Source organism: Manihot esculenta, chromosome 2 (assembly GCF_001659605.2).
Source record: "Manihot esculenta cultivar AM560-2 chromosome 2, M.esculenta_v8, whole genome shotgun sequence".
Classification (NCBI taxonomy): domain Eukaryota; kingdom Viridiplantae; phylum Streptophyta; class Magnoliopsida; order Malpighiales; family Euphorbiaceae; genus Manihot; species Manihot esculenta.
In genome coordinates, this window is record NC_035162.2 from 5,104,414 (window position 1) to 5,117,361 (window position 12,948).

General features: G+C 36.7%; 3 protein-coding genes across 6 annotated transcripts; 1 reads left to right on the forward strand and 2 right to left on the reverse strand.

Annotated features, from left to right (window-relative positions):
• Positions 1 to 84: 84 nt before the first annotated feature.
• LOC110608161 (membrane protein PM19L) lies at positions 85 to 1,865 on the forward strand. Of its 2 annotated transcripts, none has more exons than XM_021747371.2 (4): positions 85 to 632; positions 714 to 891; positions 1,212 to 1,260; positions 1,313 to 1,865. In XM_021747371.2, exons 1-4 carry the CDS (start codon positions 500 to 502, stop codon positions 1,514 to 1,516), a joined length of 564 nt encoding a protein of 187 aa, XP_021603063.1. In that variant the 5' UTR covers positions 85 to 499; the 3' UTR covers positions 1,517 to 1,865. The 2 variants fall into 2 exon arrangements, with proteins under 2 accessions (XP_021603063.1, XP_021603071.1); XM_021747379.2 differs by having other exon boundaries at positions 1,334 to 1,865.
• On the reverse strand, positions 1,731 to 8,380 carry LOC110608139 (ultraviolet-B receptor UVR8). Its single transcript, XM_021747348.2, has 11 exons — positions 8,193 to 8,380; positions 7,955 to 8,099; positions 7,733 to 7,843; positions 7,566 to 7,626; positions 6,627 to 6,745; positions 6,136 to 6,221; positions 5,767 to 5,968; positions 4,279 to 4,332; positions 3,427 to 3,540; positions 2,805 to 2,861; positions 1,731 to 2,056 (listed from the first exon to the last, which is right to left on the reverse strand). The coding sequence occupies exons 1-11, from the start codon at positions 8,219 to 8,221 to the stop codon at positions 1,853 to 1,855; spliced, it is 1,182 nt and encodes a 393-aa protein (XP_021603040.1). The 5' UTR covers positions 8,222 to 8,380; the 3' UTR covers positions 1,731 to 1,852.
• Positions 8,381 to 9,367: 987 nt separating this feature from the next.
• LOC110608147 (14-3-3-like protein) lies at positions 9,368 to 12,758 on the reverse strand. Of its 3 annotated transcripts, none has more exons than XM_021747361.2 (5): positions 12,569 to 12,758; positions 11,067 to 11,582; positions 10,800 to 10,922; positions 10,266 to 10,382; positions 9,368 to 9,746 (listed from the first exon to the last, which is right to left on the reverse strand). In XM_021747361.2, the coding sequence occupies exons 2-5, from the start codon at positions 11,550 to 11,552 to the stop codon at positions 9,678 to 9,680; spliced, it is 795 nt and encodes a 264-aa protein (XP_021603053.1). In that variant the 5' UTR covers positions 11,553 to 11,582; positions 12,569 to 12,758; the 3' UTR covers positions 9,368 to 9,677. The 3 variants fall into 3 exon arrangements, with proteins under 3 accessions (XP_021603053.1, XP_021603047.1, XP_043809965.1); XM_021747355.2 differs by having other exon boundaries at positions 12,563 to 12,751; XM_043954030.1 differs by lacking the exon at positions 12,569 to 12,758 and having other exon boundaries at positions 11,067 to 11,597.
• Positions 12,759 to 12,948: the final 190 nt, after the last annotated feature.

Sequence of the window (12,948 nt, forward strand, 5' to 3'; positions counted from 1 at the left end):
ACAGGCATAAACTGAATTTCATCAAGAATTCTGGAAGCATGTAATGATTAAATTCCCAACTAAAAGCAATTAAAATTTTCGTACTAAATTACTAATTATATTCATAAGCTGTCACATTCGGTTTATGGAGAATAGTTTTTTTTTTTTTTTAATTACGAGGAGAGGCTAATAAATTTCTCACTAATAAAAGGATTTTTTTAAAAAAAGAAAAAAAAAAAGGAAAAAAGATGGCCTGCGACGGATGGATTGGAAGACGATAAAACACCCAAACTATGGACATGACTCGGGTGAGCAACAAGCAAGAGAGAAGAGAGCCTTTACGTTAAAGACACTTGCCTTTCAAGAAACATACACCTGTAGGTCAAAATTCCTCACTCCTCACCAGGTACCCACACGTATCCTAGACCCTCTGTTCTTTTTTAACAGATCAATCTTTTCTCCGGAGGCCTCTACTGTCTTCTGAATGTGTACGTTGTCCAATTCTTGAGTCGAGATCATCATGGCACCAGGGAGGGTTCAAAGAGACTTGATAGGTCCTCTTTTAGCAGCGAACTTCATCGTTTATCTTATAGTTCTTGGACTGGCTGGTTGGTCTCTCGACAAATACATCAATGGCGAACAGGATCACCCACGTAAGTTGCTCTTGCTCTCTCTCTGACAGTTTAAGTAACTGTCTTCTTGATGTTGGCTTAACTGTTTGATCTCCTTCGCAGATTTGGGTGGGAATCCATCGACAAGCTTCATGTTGGTGTTTGCGTTGATAGGTAGTGTAATCGGTGCTACCTCAGTGATAGTTGGGATTATTCACTTTCGTGCTTGGAGAAGTGATAGTTTGGCCTGTGCCAGTTCTTTAGCAACTATTTCCTGGGCTATTACTGCTCTAGCATTTGGGTATTTTAAATTTATATAATTATCTCATCTTTTTCCTGCTTGAACTTTAACTTGGAACAGACCCCCATTCAATGATTACTTGCTTTTTCTTCCATTGAGTTTGGATTTGAGCATCATATTCATGCATCTAGGTCAGGCTCAATTGAGTTTGGATTTTCAGGTATAAGCAAGCTCGATTCTGATGGCAAATTCAAGTTTACCTAGTCTCTAGAGTTGGATCATGTGAAATTTTATGGTGTTTGTTCCATAACTTCCTGCAATTTCTTCATACGTTATGTATTTTCATTTCTCTTTGTAATCCAATAGGTGTCTTGTTACAGATTTGCATGCAAGGAGATCATCTTAGGAGGGCATAGAGGAAAACGCTTGGTAAACACTTGTGAATTTGCCCAAGCCCTCTTTTGTCATAATAATTTTTAAGGATACGAGTGATCTTTTGCAGCAAACACTGGAAGCACTGATCGTAATATCACTCCTTAGTCAGTTGCTGTGTCTGCTGCTGCTCCATGCTGGGATGTTCAAGAGAAGATATGGACCTGGTTTCCGCAGCTATGAAGGCGACCATGGCCGTGGCCTTGCCATGGGCAACGAACCCCAGAAGAGTAGCCCTCCTGGGGCTATTTGAATCTGATTACAAACTTCTCCTGCACAGTTTGTGCTTGCGGTACTCATGCTGGTGCGTGCTTCAGGTTTATTGTAGGTTTCGTTTGCCAGTATATAAGAAAGGGTCGGTTTCGACCACCCATCTCGCTTACTGTAGTTATGTTATAACTGGAAGCTCCACAAGAATATGAACACCAATCAGTAGACAGCAAGGTTCATACTTCAAACAAAGGGTATCACTAGAAAAACGAAGAGAAATTGTTTTCCGTATAGTAATGTTGTTACAAGTTTATCTCAACTGTCTAGTTGTACAAAATCAGACATTAACAAAAGGTAAGGTAATAAAAATATTTTATAATTATTTTGATCCATCAGTCTGTTGCCACTCCACTATTGCTAGAGTATGGCGTCCCCCACAAGCAACAAGTTTAGCTTTCCAATGTCCCTCAGCTTCACTGCCGCTAAGATTACTGGGAGGGGGGATATCAATTGGCACTTCCATTGGTTGACCTGTTGTCACCTTCCTCCCATATCCAAGCCGTCCATGGTCACCTCGACCAAACTGCCAGCAAAAAACCAGTCAGCATATACAAGTATTTGAAAGCAATCCTAGTCAAAATGGCCCAAATTGAACAAACAATGAAGCAAATATCTGTAACCATCCAAGGCATTCATCAGAGCAGAACTCCCTAAACTGACAAAGTTATCGTTCATAAGTTTAATTGGTTGCTTCTATTTGAAATATCAGCAAACCGATTTTTTTGGATTGGTTAACAACACTCCTAAAATCCTAGTAATCAACCCAAAACAACGAAATAAACTTTAAACTAATAATTGCCAAGGCCTTGATAAATGACCAGGCTAGGGCAAGAGGCCCACTCTCAGCCCACTGGCATAACATAATGAAGAAAGCAGCCTCCTCTTTTACTGGAAGAGATAACCACTCGGTGTTATTCTCTTGATGTCTGATCCCGCTATTTTTTTTTTCGAAGCTGAGGGATAAGACTTCCTCCTCTGTAAAAGGAAGGTCTTGCGCCCCTTATTTTTCATCTGGCTTGGGCCTTTGCCTAACACATGTTCTTTTGCCGTATGCAGCCTAAAGACTTGCTGGTTTTCTCGGTCTTTAAACCCAACTTTGATCCAGGGATGGTTTCAGTTGAAAATGTTCGTCTTTTTTTTCCTTTTGAGGGAGGGGGAGGGTGGTGTTGATTGTATATGAATGGCCCAAAGGAAAAGAAATAATGTTGCATTCCATAGTTTCCATTCAATGGTCATGCCATTGGTATAATAAACGTGCTGAATCTACTTACTGAAAATATTTGTCCATCATGAGTCAACGCAACTGAATGAGTCCCACCGCAGGATACCTGGATTACCATAAATATATTTAATCAGGAAATATTCGAAGTATTAAGGATATTCTATACCTTTGTAAGGAATAACTCATTTATACTGTACCCTGGTGTTAGAATGGGGATCAAAGTTCACAAATAGTATAGAAGAGAAAATACATGATTGTATTACTTGATGAAAGAAGTTAGTTCTGTGCTAAAAATGGTTGGATACACAACACATAATTCTACAAGCTGCACCTACAATTTTGGGAACAGATGCACAGATTTCATAGAAGGTCGATGTAGATTGTCATACAAAATGACTATTTGGATTTATTAAATGCCCATAATCCTCCAATAAATATCATGATAACTATCAACATAGAAACAATGACCTAATCAAGCGTCCCTTTAATCTCTAGAAGTCTCCTAATGCCAAACTACATTATTAATATATCACGAATGGCTCTTATCTTCAATCCTTTGAGAAACATTAGTTAAAGGAAATGATAAGCTTAATTAAGGAAACATAAAATAAAATATTTTGTATATGAAGTGCATATAGGATTGTATCACTCATAGCTATCCACGACGGTACCTGAACAATTTTTTTCCCAGCTAGAAGATGAACTTTTTGAGGCACCATTTTACTGCTCTTGTCATTATCTCCAAATCCAAGTCTCCCATGTTCCCCTCTGCCCCACCCATAAACCTGCAATATATTCATGGATATTGCAGAAGTTTATTCTCAGTTGCAAAGATTCACAACTCAAGGATCATCTAAGGCAATTACAAACTAAAAAGGCAAAGAAAGTTTGATTTGGCTATGTGCACAGTGCATGCAACCACTGGGGGTCATATAATACAACATACAATGAAAAGCATGAGAAATTAACGTTCATCAGAGTTTTGTCATCGGGAAATCTGAGTTCTAGATTGCAATCATGCAATTCATTCATCTTGAAGAATTTGAAAAGAGAGAGAATGGTCCGGAGATAGGACTTGGGGGACTTACGAGCCCAGCCTGACCAAATATCTATCCCATTGCTATCCATTAAATCCAATCCAGTGCACTACCATTTATAAGAAGCCAGCAACCAGACTAGACTGACTATAAAGCCAAATAGAATAGGAGAAATTATATATACAAAATAGGGAAACTAAACTGAACACAATTTCAAAACAAGATAAGAATGAAGAGAAATTTGAGGCTTTAGACAAAAAAAATCATAATTCCAATAGGAGCAGAGACAAAGATGGGCAATGACTCCTGGTCATAGCCAACCTTGTCGCCGTTCCCAATGATTTCACAAGGGAGCTTCAAAGTTTAGATATAGACCATCATAAACTTCTTTGCTACACTTGAAGTTGCACCTACCAGCCATAATAAAAACAAAAATAATTAAATTCAAATGCAGAGACCTTTAAGCATATTAAAATGCAGTAGTACCTCTCCATCATCAGTTAGTGCAGTAGAATGCCATCCACCAGCAGCAATATCAACCTAGGCATGCACATACATATAATGCCTATAAGCAAAGTAAATCAAAGCAGAACAAAAATATCATAAAAAACAAGCACCTGTTAATCACCAACCTCAAATGCATGTTAACGACAAATATAAGGACTTTAAACTAATAAGCAATACAAGATTCAAGCTATCCCATATGTCAAATATATTTCTATCCATTTGTTGACATATGGAAGTGAACAGATACTTAGGGTTTTATCAGAAGTTATCAGTTGCAAAATCTTTAGAGCACAGTCATCTTCAACCCTCAGGTGCTAACAAACAATGGCTGCCTCCTACAAGCTCCTTTTTATTTTTCTGTTTTTCCATGGAAGCCTCTTATAAGCTTCTAATATGAAATAAAAGCAACCAGAAGATTTTTTACATTTTTTTTCTTTGGAAAAAGTTCTAGACTGGGTAGCTAAGATGATGGAAACAAGAGAGAAATTAAAATCTCACAGACAACCAAATAGCAGAGATGGAAATAAAAGATAGAAAAATTACTATTCAATTATGGTATGGAAAAACTCATTAGTTGGTCTCTCGATTTTGAAAAATGCATTAAAATGTATATGACATTTTAAAAAGTCTAGTAGGTAGTCCATCCCTTAAGTTTAGCTGTTATGTATTTTAGTATTTAGTTAAGTATTTTACTATTTAGTTCCTATGATTTTGAAAAATTTATTAGTTGGTCTCTCAAATTTTTAAAAAGTCTACTAATTAGTCTCAGTATTAAAGACATTTTAGACTTTTTTTACAATACTTAACAGTTAAAATTAACGGAGGAAGTAACTAGTAGACTTTTTAAAACGTCAAGAATGTTTTAATACATTTTTCAAAATAGTGAGTTTCCATATATACCATAGGGACTAAGTAGTAATTTTTCCTAAAAGATATTAGCAAACCATTGCCAAAATGCCAAGACAGTTCAGTTGCGCTATTTATTTTGTTGTCATGTATCACCCTTTGCCTACCTTAGCTGGGTCATTAATAGTTGCAACTTGCAAGCATGGCAGTACCTAAAGGAATTAAGGTCTTATGAAATCAAGGAAGAATTAAGCAAATGAGCCCATATCACATATTTAAGCCCTAACTGGTGCACCAAATTGAAGTTTTAACTTGAGCAAGGCAAGGAGTATAAATAGACCACCCCAAACTATATGTGGCCAAATTTTCAAAAGAACAGTTCCAAATTCCTTGCTGCTAGAAAATGAGCATCTTTATTTAAAGATAATAAACCAAATTGAATTTTTCTAGGAATAAAAAGTCAAGTGAATCGGGAAATCAAAATTTTTGAAGGATGTTAAGGATTCAGCAATGCACATTCAGATAAAATCAAGCAAACTGCATTCTGCTAGCTACCAATATCCAGTGGAAGACAAAAGAAGCTCAAACAGCAAGCCATTGGGCAATTTAAGTAATACAAACCAAAGTGAGATCAGAGAGCCCTTGGACTGGAATAGGTTGTGATCTGGGCTGGGTATCCCCTGTTCCAAGTTGTCCATATTCATTATTACCCCATGCCCACAAAGTTCCATCTCCTTGAAGAGCTAAATTATGAAATGCCCCCACTGCAATGAGCTTCACCCTTTCAAGGCCTTGCACCCGCACAGGGACAGATATCTGTTTTCTGCAAATAAAGGGACCTAATGAGCAATATATATGCAACTAAAATATTACAATAACAAAGCATGCAACAAAGCTAAAAATCAGTGAGGTATGCTCCAAAGGAACATGGATACAAGATAAGAAATAGAAAAATGTGAGAGAGAGTTTCAGGAAGTCAAGGAACTGTACATGTCTCCAGGAGGCCATGGTTGACCCCAGGTCCATACATAACCTTCACGTGTAAGCACCACAGAATGAGTACCCCCAGCAGCTACCTGATGTGCCAGCAGTTACAACAGGAACCAATTTAGTGCTATGGAATTTATTTTAGCATGCAAATGTGAATCATGCTTCGCTAAGAATACTAAGATTCATGCCACAACAAGATGAAAAAAAATCATTCTCTAAAAGTGTGTGCATGGGATTTTAGTGGCAATCTGTGAGACATCACCCAACCCCCTCCCCAATGTTAATGTCTGATTTCCACACTTTAGGTGAAAAATGGGAAGAAGCAGAAGCATTTCAAATTTATTAATGTACATCACAGTTAAAGAACTATTCAGTTTGAAACTGTATCCACATGACCAGTTGAAGGGGAAAGAAGAAAAAAAACAACAACAATTCCTTCAATGTGATCAAATTTGGGATAATTATTAGAGATTAGTAGAGAAGTAAATCACCTGGCGAACAACAAGCTTAGGTGCACAGCGCTGAGGAATCACTATATCCCGTCTCAATGGCCTCCCAGTGCCATCTTTCCTTTCAGGTTCTTCACCGCATTGCCCATACTCATTTCCACCTACGCATATCATGCATTACATCTTCATATTCATCAATCACCACCAATTTTCAAACAGATACACAAATAATAAGCAACCCTGGGCTACAATACTTCATTTGGAGAAAGGAAATTTTTTAAAAAAATACATAAAAAATACAAAAAAGTAAAAAGTCACTAAATTCAGGCAATTCAGACCATTAACTAATTACAAGTAACTTCCGTAGAAAAGCAAAGTAAAACTCTGTACCACTAGGATATCTTTCTCTCTCTCCATTTTTTTTCTTGGGAACAGTTCAAAAGAATACATTATGGTTTGGTAATTGACACTTCAACAGTTAAACTTTCGAGTAATTTCAGTACCATTTTTACTAATGTTAAATTTATAACTAACTAATATCCTTCCATCGTAAATTAACAAAGAAAAAAGTGAATTAAACTTATTATATGAAACCAAGGACTTCATTAATCAAGTTAAAATATGCGTAGGAGGAAAAAAAACTCCAGATTATTAATTTGTTTAAAAAGAAAAAATTGATTAATGTTTCATTGAATTGATAAAATATGGTCATTCATATAGTTAGAGCAAGGATAATATGCAAGTCTAATTGACATTTTATGGCTCATAGACGCTGCAAGGTGTTAATTTTAATGATTTCAGCAAAAAGACGATACAAAGAAATAATGAATTAAATCTCCTGGTACTCAAATGATAAGAATATAATTTAAAACAATTGCCACACCAAATGTCAAACCGCACTCCTCCTGCAGAATAATTTTCATACTAAGTTACCAGGCAAAGAAATGACCAAATGGATAAAAGAAAAGCAGTATTATCTACCCCAGGCGTAGGCACGGCCTTGATCATCAACAGCCAAGCAATGCCAGCCCCCAATAGCGGCCTTAAAAAATCAATAAACCACAAAGGTAAAGTTAGATACCAGTCATTTATCCAGAAGGAAGCTCAGTTAATGGTAGGGGACCCTCACCCGGGGAAAATAAAGGTACCTGAACAATGTTAGCATTGGCAAGAGCCTTGACTTGGCTAGGAACGTTCTCAGTCTTGGTCTCAGGTGGGTGCCCTAGCGTCCCTCTCTGATTCCAACCCCACGTAAACAGCTAATAAACCCAATTGAGAAAATAACAAGAAGCACGGTCAAATTTCAGCAAGCTAGCACCGATAAATATCAGTAGATATGAAAATAAAATAGAGGAGGAGGAGAAAAGGACCTTCCCGTCGTCGCAAATAGCAAGAGAGTTGCGACTGCCAGCAACAACGGAGCGGACTTTATAGGGCTCAAGAGCTTTGACAACGCAGACCCATTCTTTCTCCTCATTATTTCCTATTCCTAATTGCCCATCTTCACCTGAGCCCCTGAGTCCAATAAAAGAAGTGCTCAGAAGAAGCAAGTAAAGAAGAAGAAGAAGAAGAAGATTTTTTAAGGGAAGAAAAGAAACGAATACTAACCAGGCAATAAGAGAGGTATGAGTAGCCATGAAATGAAGGTTTTAGCGTCTTCTTCTGAAAAACTGGGGACTTTTAGTGGGAGACTAGCAGAAGCAATGGCGTCACTGCGAAAGGGTTTATCATGCGAATTAGATTCCAGAAAGACTGTCGACAGTGGCGGAGCCACTTGGAACAAAAGGCCCCGCGCCGCAATACCACCTATACTATTTTAATAAACATTTTAATTTTTAATATATTTCCTTAGTTTAGATTAAGGCTTTATATTTATTATCCATTTAAGAAAAAATATTTTTTTATGAATTTAGGTTTAACTTAAACATATTTAGCAAATTTTATTTTAATATTTAAATAATATTTATTGAATATGTGATAATTGTAAACTAAATAATTATTAGTGAATAACATTTAAAATTATTTTAAAAATAGAGAATGTTTAATTCGTTTTATTATTTTAAAAAATATTTTCTAATAGAATTGTATATATAGTAATGTTACTTTTTTGTTGAATCCCCCTCCAAATTTAGTGTCACCACCGCCACTGCGTCACGATTCTTCAGCAACATGTGCAATAAAACAATTGTAGCAGATGAAAGTAGACAAGATGGGGATAAAGTTGAAATGATGTCTTTTGATATTGAAATTGCAATGGTTCATTGTCCTCCCGTTTCAATCTTATTCGAATACTTTTACTCAAACAGCACAACTCTTTTATTTATAATAAAAATTAAGCTTTTCATCACTCGGTGGACAATTATGTATAGTGGATACTGACTGAATGCAGTACTTGCGATTCACTATTCTCACCTCATTTACAAGTCGAGAACTGAGACTTTATTTTTTGACCATGTTAAATTACCGAGTTCTGAAAATAATTCATTAAGAAATTTAACGATTATTAGTTTTTAATGTTGTCATGTAATATTGTATGGAAAGTTATTTTGCACAAGTTTTAGAAAGGCTAAAATCGCTGTTTTTATCACATGAATACCGATGACAGACTGATTCTGGGTCTGAACAGGACTCCTAATAATCATTAAAAAGTTAAACACAAAAACCCCGACCACCAGACCCAGTGCTTGATCATACCATAGATGAACCGAGTAAAATGCACAGTACAGCTACAGAGGAAGACAAGGATGCTACATGGAAGAACTTGGCACCAGCACCACTATACATGAAAACTAAAACGATGGGAACTGGATAATTAACACCCAACAATGTCTTGCACTTAACATATTTAATTTGAAAAATGGGAATTTCCTAATTTCAAAACTATCACATGCTAAGCAAAAAAAATACCAACTCACATTCTAAACATCAATAGTAGAATTGATAATCTGTCAACATTTCAGTTCCAAGTGCTCAACAACACTCAGAATTACCAAATTCATTAGGCAATCCGCTACAACAACCAGCATGGGATCTTTGCAGAGGTCGCAAGATAGAAGAAGTACATAGTACATGTATCCTGTGAATCTTAACTCATCACTGTTGCGGCTGCCCCTCACCTGATTCACGTTTTGATGCTTCCTTAATCTCATCCCCAGCTTCATCCTAAAAATCAAATCAATAAACACGTTAACATAACACAAGCACAATGCAAACATACATAATTAAATAAATAAAAACCTTGAGAAAGTCATCCAGTTGCTAACACTAAAGCAACTGAACAATAACACAACTTCTAATGCACTACCTACGAAATCAATTTAATAAGATGCTGAAAACTCAAAGCCAGGTTGGATCATTATATAGAATTTTGGCTCCGACCAAAGTATTATGTATCGGTTAAGCACTAACTTGGCATAGCTCCAATGAGATATTGGACAACATTAGACATTGTCCAATCCCATATTCAATTAGATGCACATAAGTATATGTGCAAATATTTAATGTGTAAAAATGCATCAGATTGATAGGTATGGTTCAATGGTAATATTTCATAATCTGTACCTTCACGTTCATATAAAACAGGTCATGTGATCAAATTAAATATGTAAAATCTATTTCCCTGACCATTATTCTACAAAGTAATAAACAAGACCCATTTGTAAGATCAACATGTTGTCATACCGTGATATCAGATGTCCACAGTGTAAGGTTGTCTCGGAGAAGTTGCATGATCAATGTACTGTCCTTGTAAGATTCCTCACCCAATGTATCCAGCTCAGAAATAGCCTCATCAAAGGCCTGTTCAGCCAATAATTATTGTGATTATCACGAAGAAAGAATCCCAAAGGTAAGCAATAAAATGTCAAAATCACTAAAAGAATTGTTCACTCAATAGAAAAACAAGACATTACACATCCAACAGTAAACGCATACAGTAAAAAATGTTTAGGCGGGAATATGTATACAAGTAAACAAAATGAATCTGGGAGCAAAGAGGTAGCAACAAAATGCAAGGTATAACCAGCTCCAGATTACATGCCAGCTTTAAGCCACAAAGTATAACCAGACAAATAAGTCAATAAGCACTAACATATACATTGTAGTTTAATCAAATAATGAAAGCAGAATGAGAGCATATGCTTTCACAATTATTCAAACAACTGCATAAATACAGTCTAATTGATATAGCATGTCAAAAAGGATAAGCAATAATACCTGCTTAGCTAGATTGCAAGCACGGTCAGGTGAGTTCAGGATCTCATAGTAGAACACAGAGAAGTTAAGGGCAAGTCCAAGCCTTATTGGGTGAGTAGGAGCAAGTTCAGCGATAGCAATGTCCTGTGTTAAGAAATAATAACATAAAATAACACATTGTAACTGCATATAAGTACAAAGATCTACAGCACCAATAACAATATGAACTTTAATAGGGGCACAATGAGGCAACAGAAGAAGTGACAGAACATCATATTGATTACCCACCTGAGCAGACTTGTAAGCCAACAAGGTGCTCTCAGCAGCTTCCTTCCTCTCAGATGCAGTCTTAAACTCAGCAAGATATCGGTAATAATCACCCTTCATCTTAAGGTAGAATACCTTAGACTCAGCAGATGATGCAGCAGGAATGAGATGTGAATCGAGGAGGCTCAAAATCCCACCACAAATCTTGCTCAGCTCTGCTTCAATTTTACCTCTGTACTCCTTGATGATTGTGACATGATCTTCATTTCCTCTGCTCTCTTCCTTCTGCTCAATGGACGAGATTATCCTCCATGAAGCCCTCCTAGCCCCAACGACATTCTTATAAGCCACAGAGAGGAGATTCCTTTCCTCCACTGTTAACTCCTCGACATCAACGGTCTTTGCAACCTTTTCCATAAACTCCACCATTTCTTCATAGCGTTCAGCCTGTTCAGCCAACTTGGCCATGTAGACATGTTCCTCGCGTGAAGGTTCTGAAGGTGACATCCTTGCTATATCAAACTAAAAAAGTAACTTCTGCACGACAATTCCCAATACAAGCATCTTTAGCATGATCCAAAATTACCAACTGGAACCAAATTTCAACATCTAATTCAAGAATAACAAACAAACAAACATTCATCAATCGACTTCCCAACCATCCACATAGCACTCTGAAAATTAATCTGTTTCTCTTAATTTCTTCCGGACATCGCTGTTTGTGAATATTTTTCATTTTTAAAAATCTCTAGAAAACCAAAAGCCCAATTCCAACTATGATAGCATACTAGCATCAAACACAAAAATGTACAATCAGATATTCTTTAATCACATGAATCAAACGGTGCTTTAGTTATCTGTACAAAGTGACATTTCTTCCATTTCTTCATTGATGACCACATTCTTCATCAACCTTTTTGACATGTGGTAACGACAATAAGAATTCTAGATCAAGAATTTAATTCCTTTTTCTTTTTTCAAGATTTTCTCTACAACCAAACCGATTAGATTTAGAACAACAAATATTTTATTTAGATGATCTGAAGTAAATAAATGAATAAGTAATATAGAAACCAAAGTCAACTATCAATCCCTTTAATTCTCTCCAACATTTTCTCATCAACCTAATAAATAAAAGCCACATTTCTTGTAATGAAATGAAAAAGAAATGCCAAAGTCAAACTATTGTGGGCTTTCACTGCCCCATCAGCAACCTACTTGCTCAGGAACCATATAGATCACAACATCAAACAAAGAAACCTAAAAACTAACTCCCCTCTGTTACTAAACTATTTCCACATTGCAAAACAAACCAAATCAAGAAGCAGGAAGATCTCAGATCGCTAAAATCTCCATAGATCGAGTAAAAAAACACAGTAATCCGTCGAATCAGATAAAGCAAAAAAACAAAAGAAAAATTTTTTTTTAAAAAAAAAGAGGAAAAACAAAAAAAACAGAGATCTAAAACACTGAGGTAAACAAAAAGAAAATAGAAGAAATTGAGTGGAGAAAGTTACCCTTACAAGATTTTGGACTATGGATCGACAGAAGAACGGAAGAAAGAAGCCTCCTCCGTCGAAGTGAAGGCGTAAATGACAAGCGGAAGGAGAGCGGAGAGGAGAGGAGAGTTTCAAAAAACGACAGGTCACGAGGAGGGGGGGTGCAATAGAAAGGCGACAAGTGGTGGGTGGCGGAGATTCCGTGGAGTTATAGAGATCATTTGGTCTTGGAGGAAAGAAACTGGCCGTGTTTGACCGTCAACGCACCCTAGCCACACAAACCAGAAGCGTAAGTTACAAGGCCGTGAGCAGTGCCACATGAAATCCCTACCATTCCCAAGTGGGCCCCACTTTGACGCTTGTGAGGATACTTTAACCCTTTTGACTTGGAAAATTAAGCATTC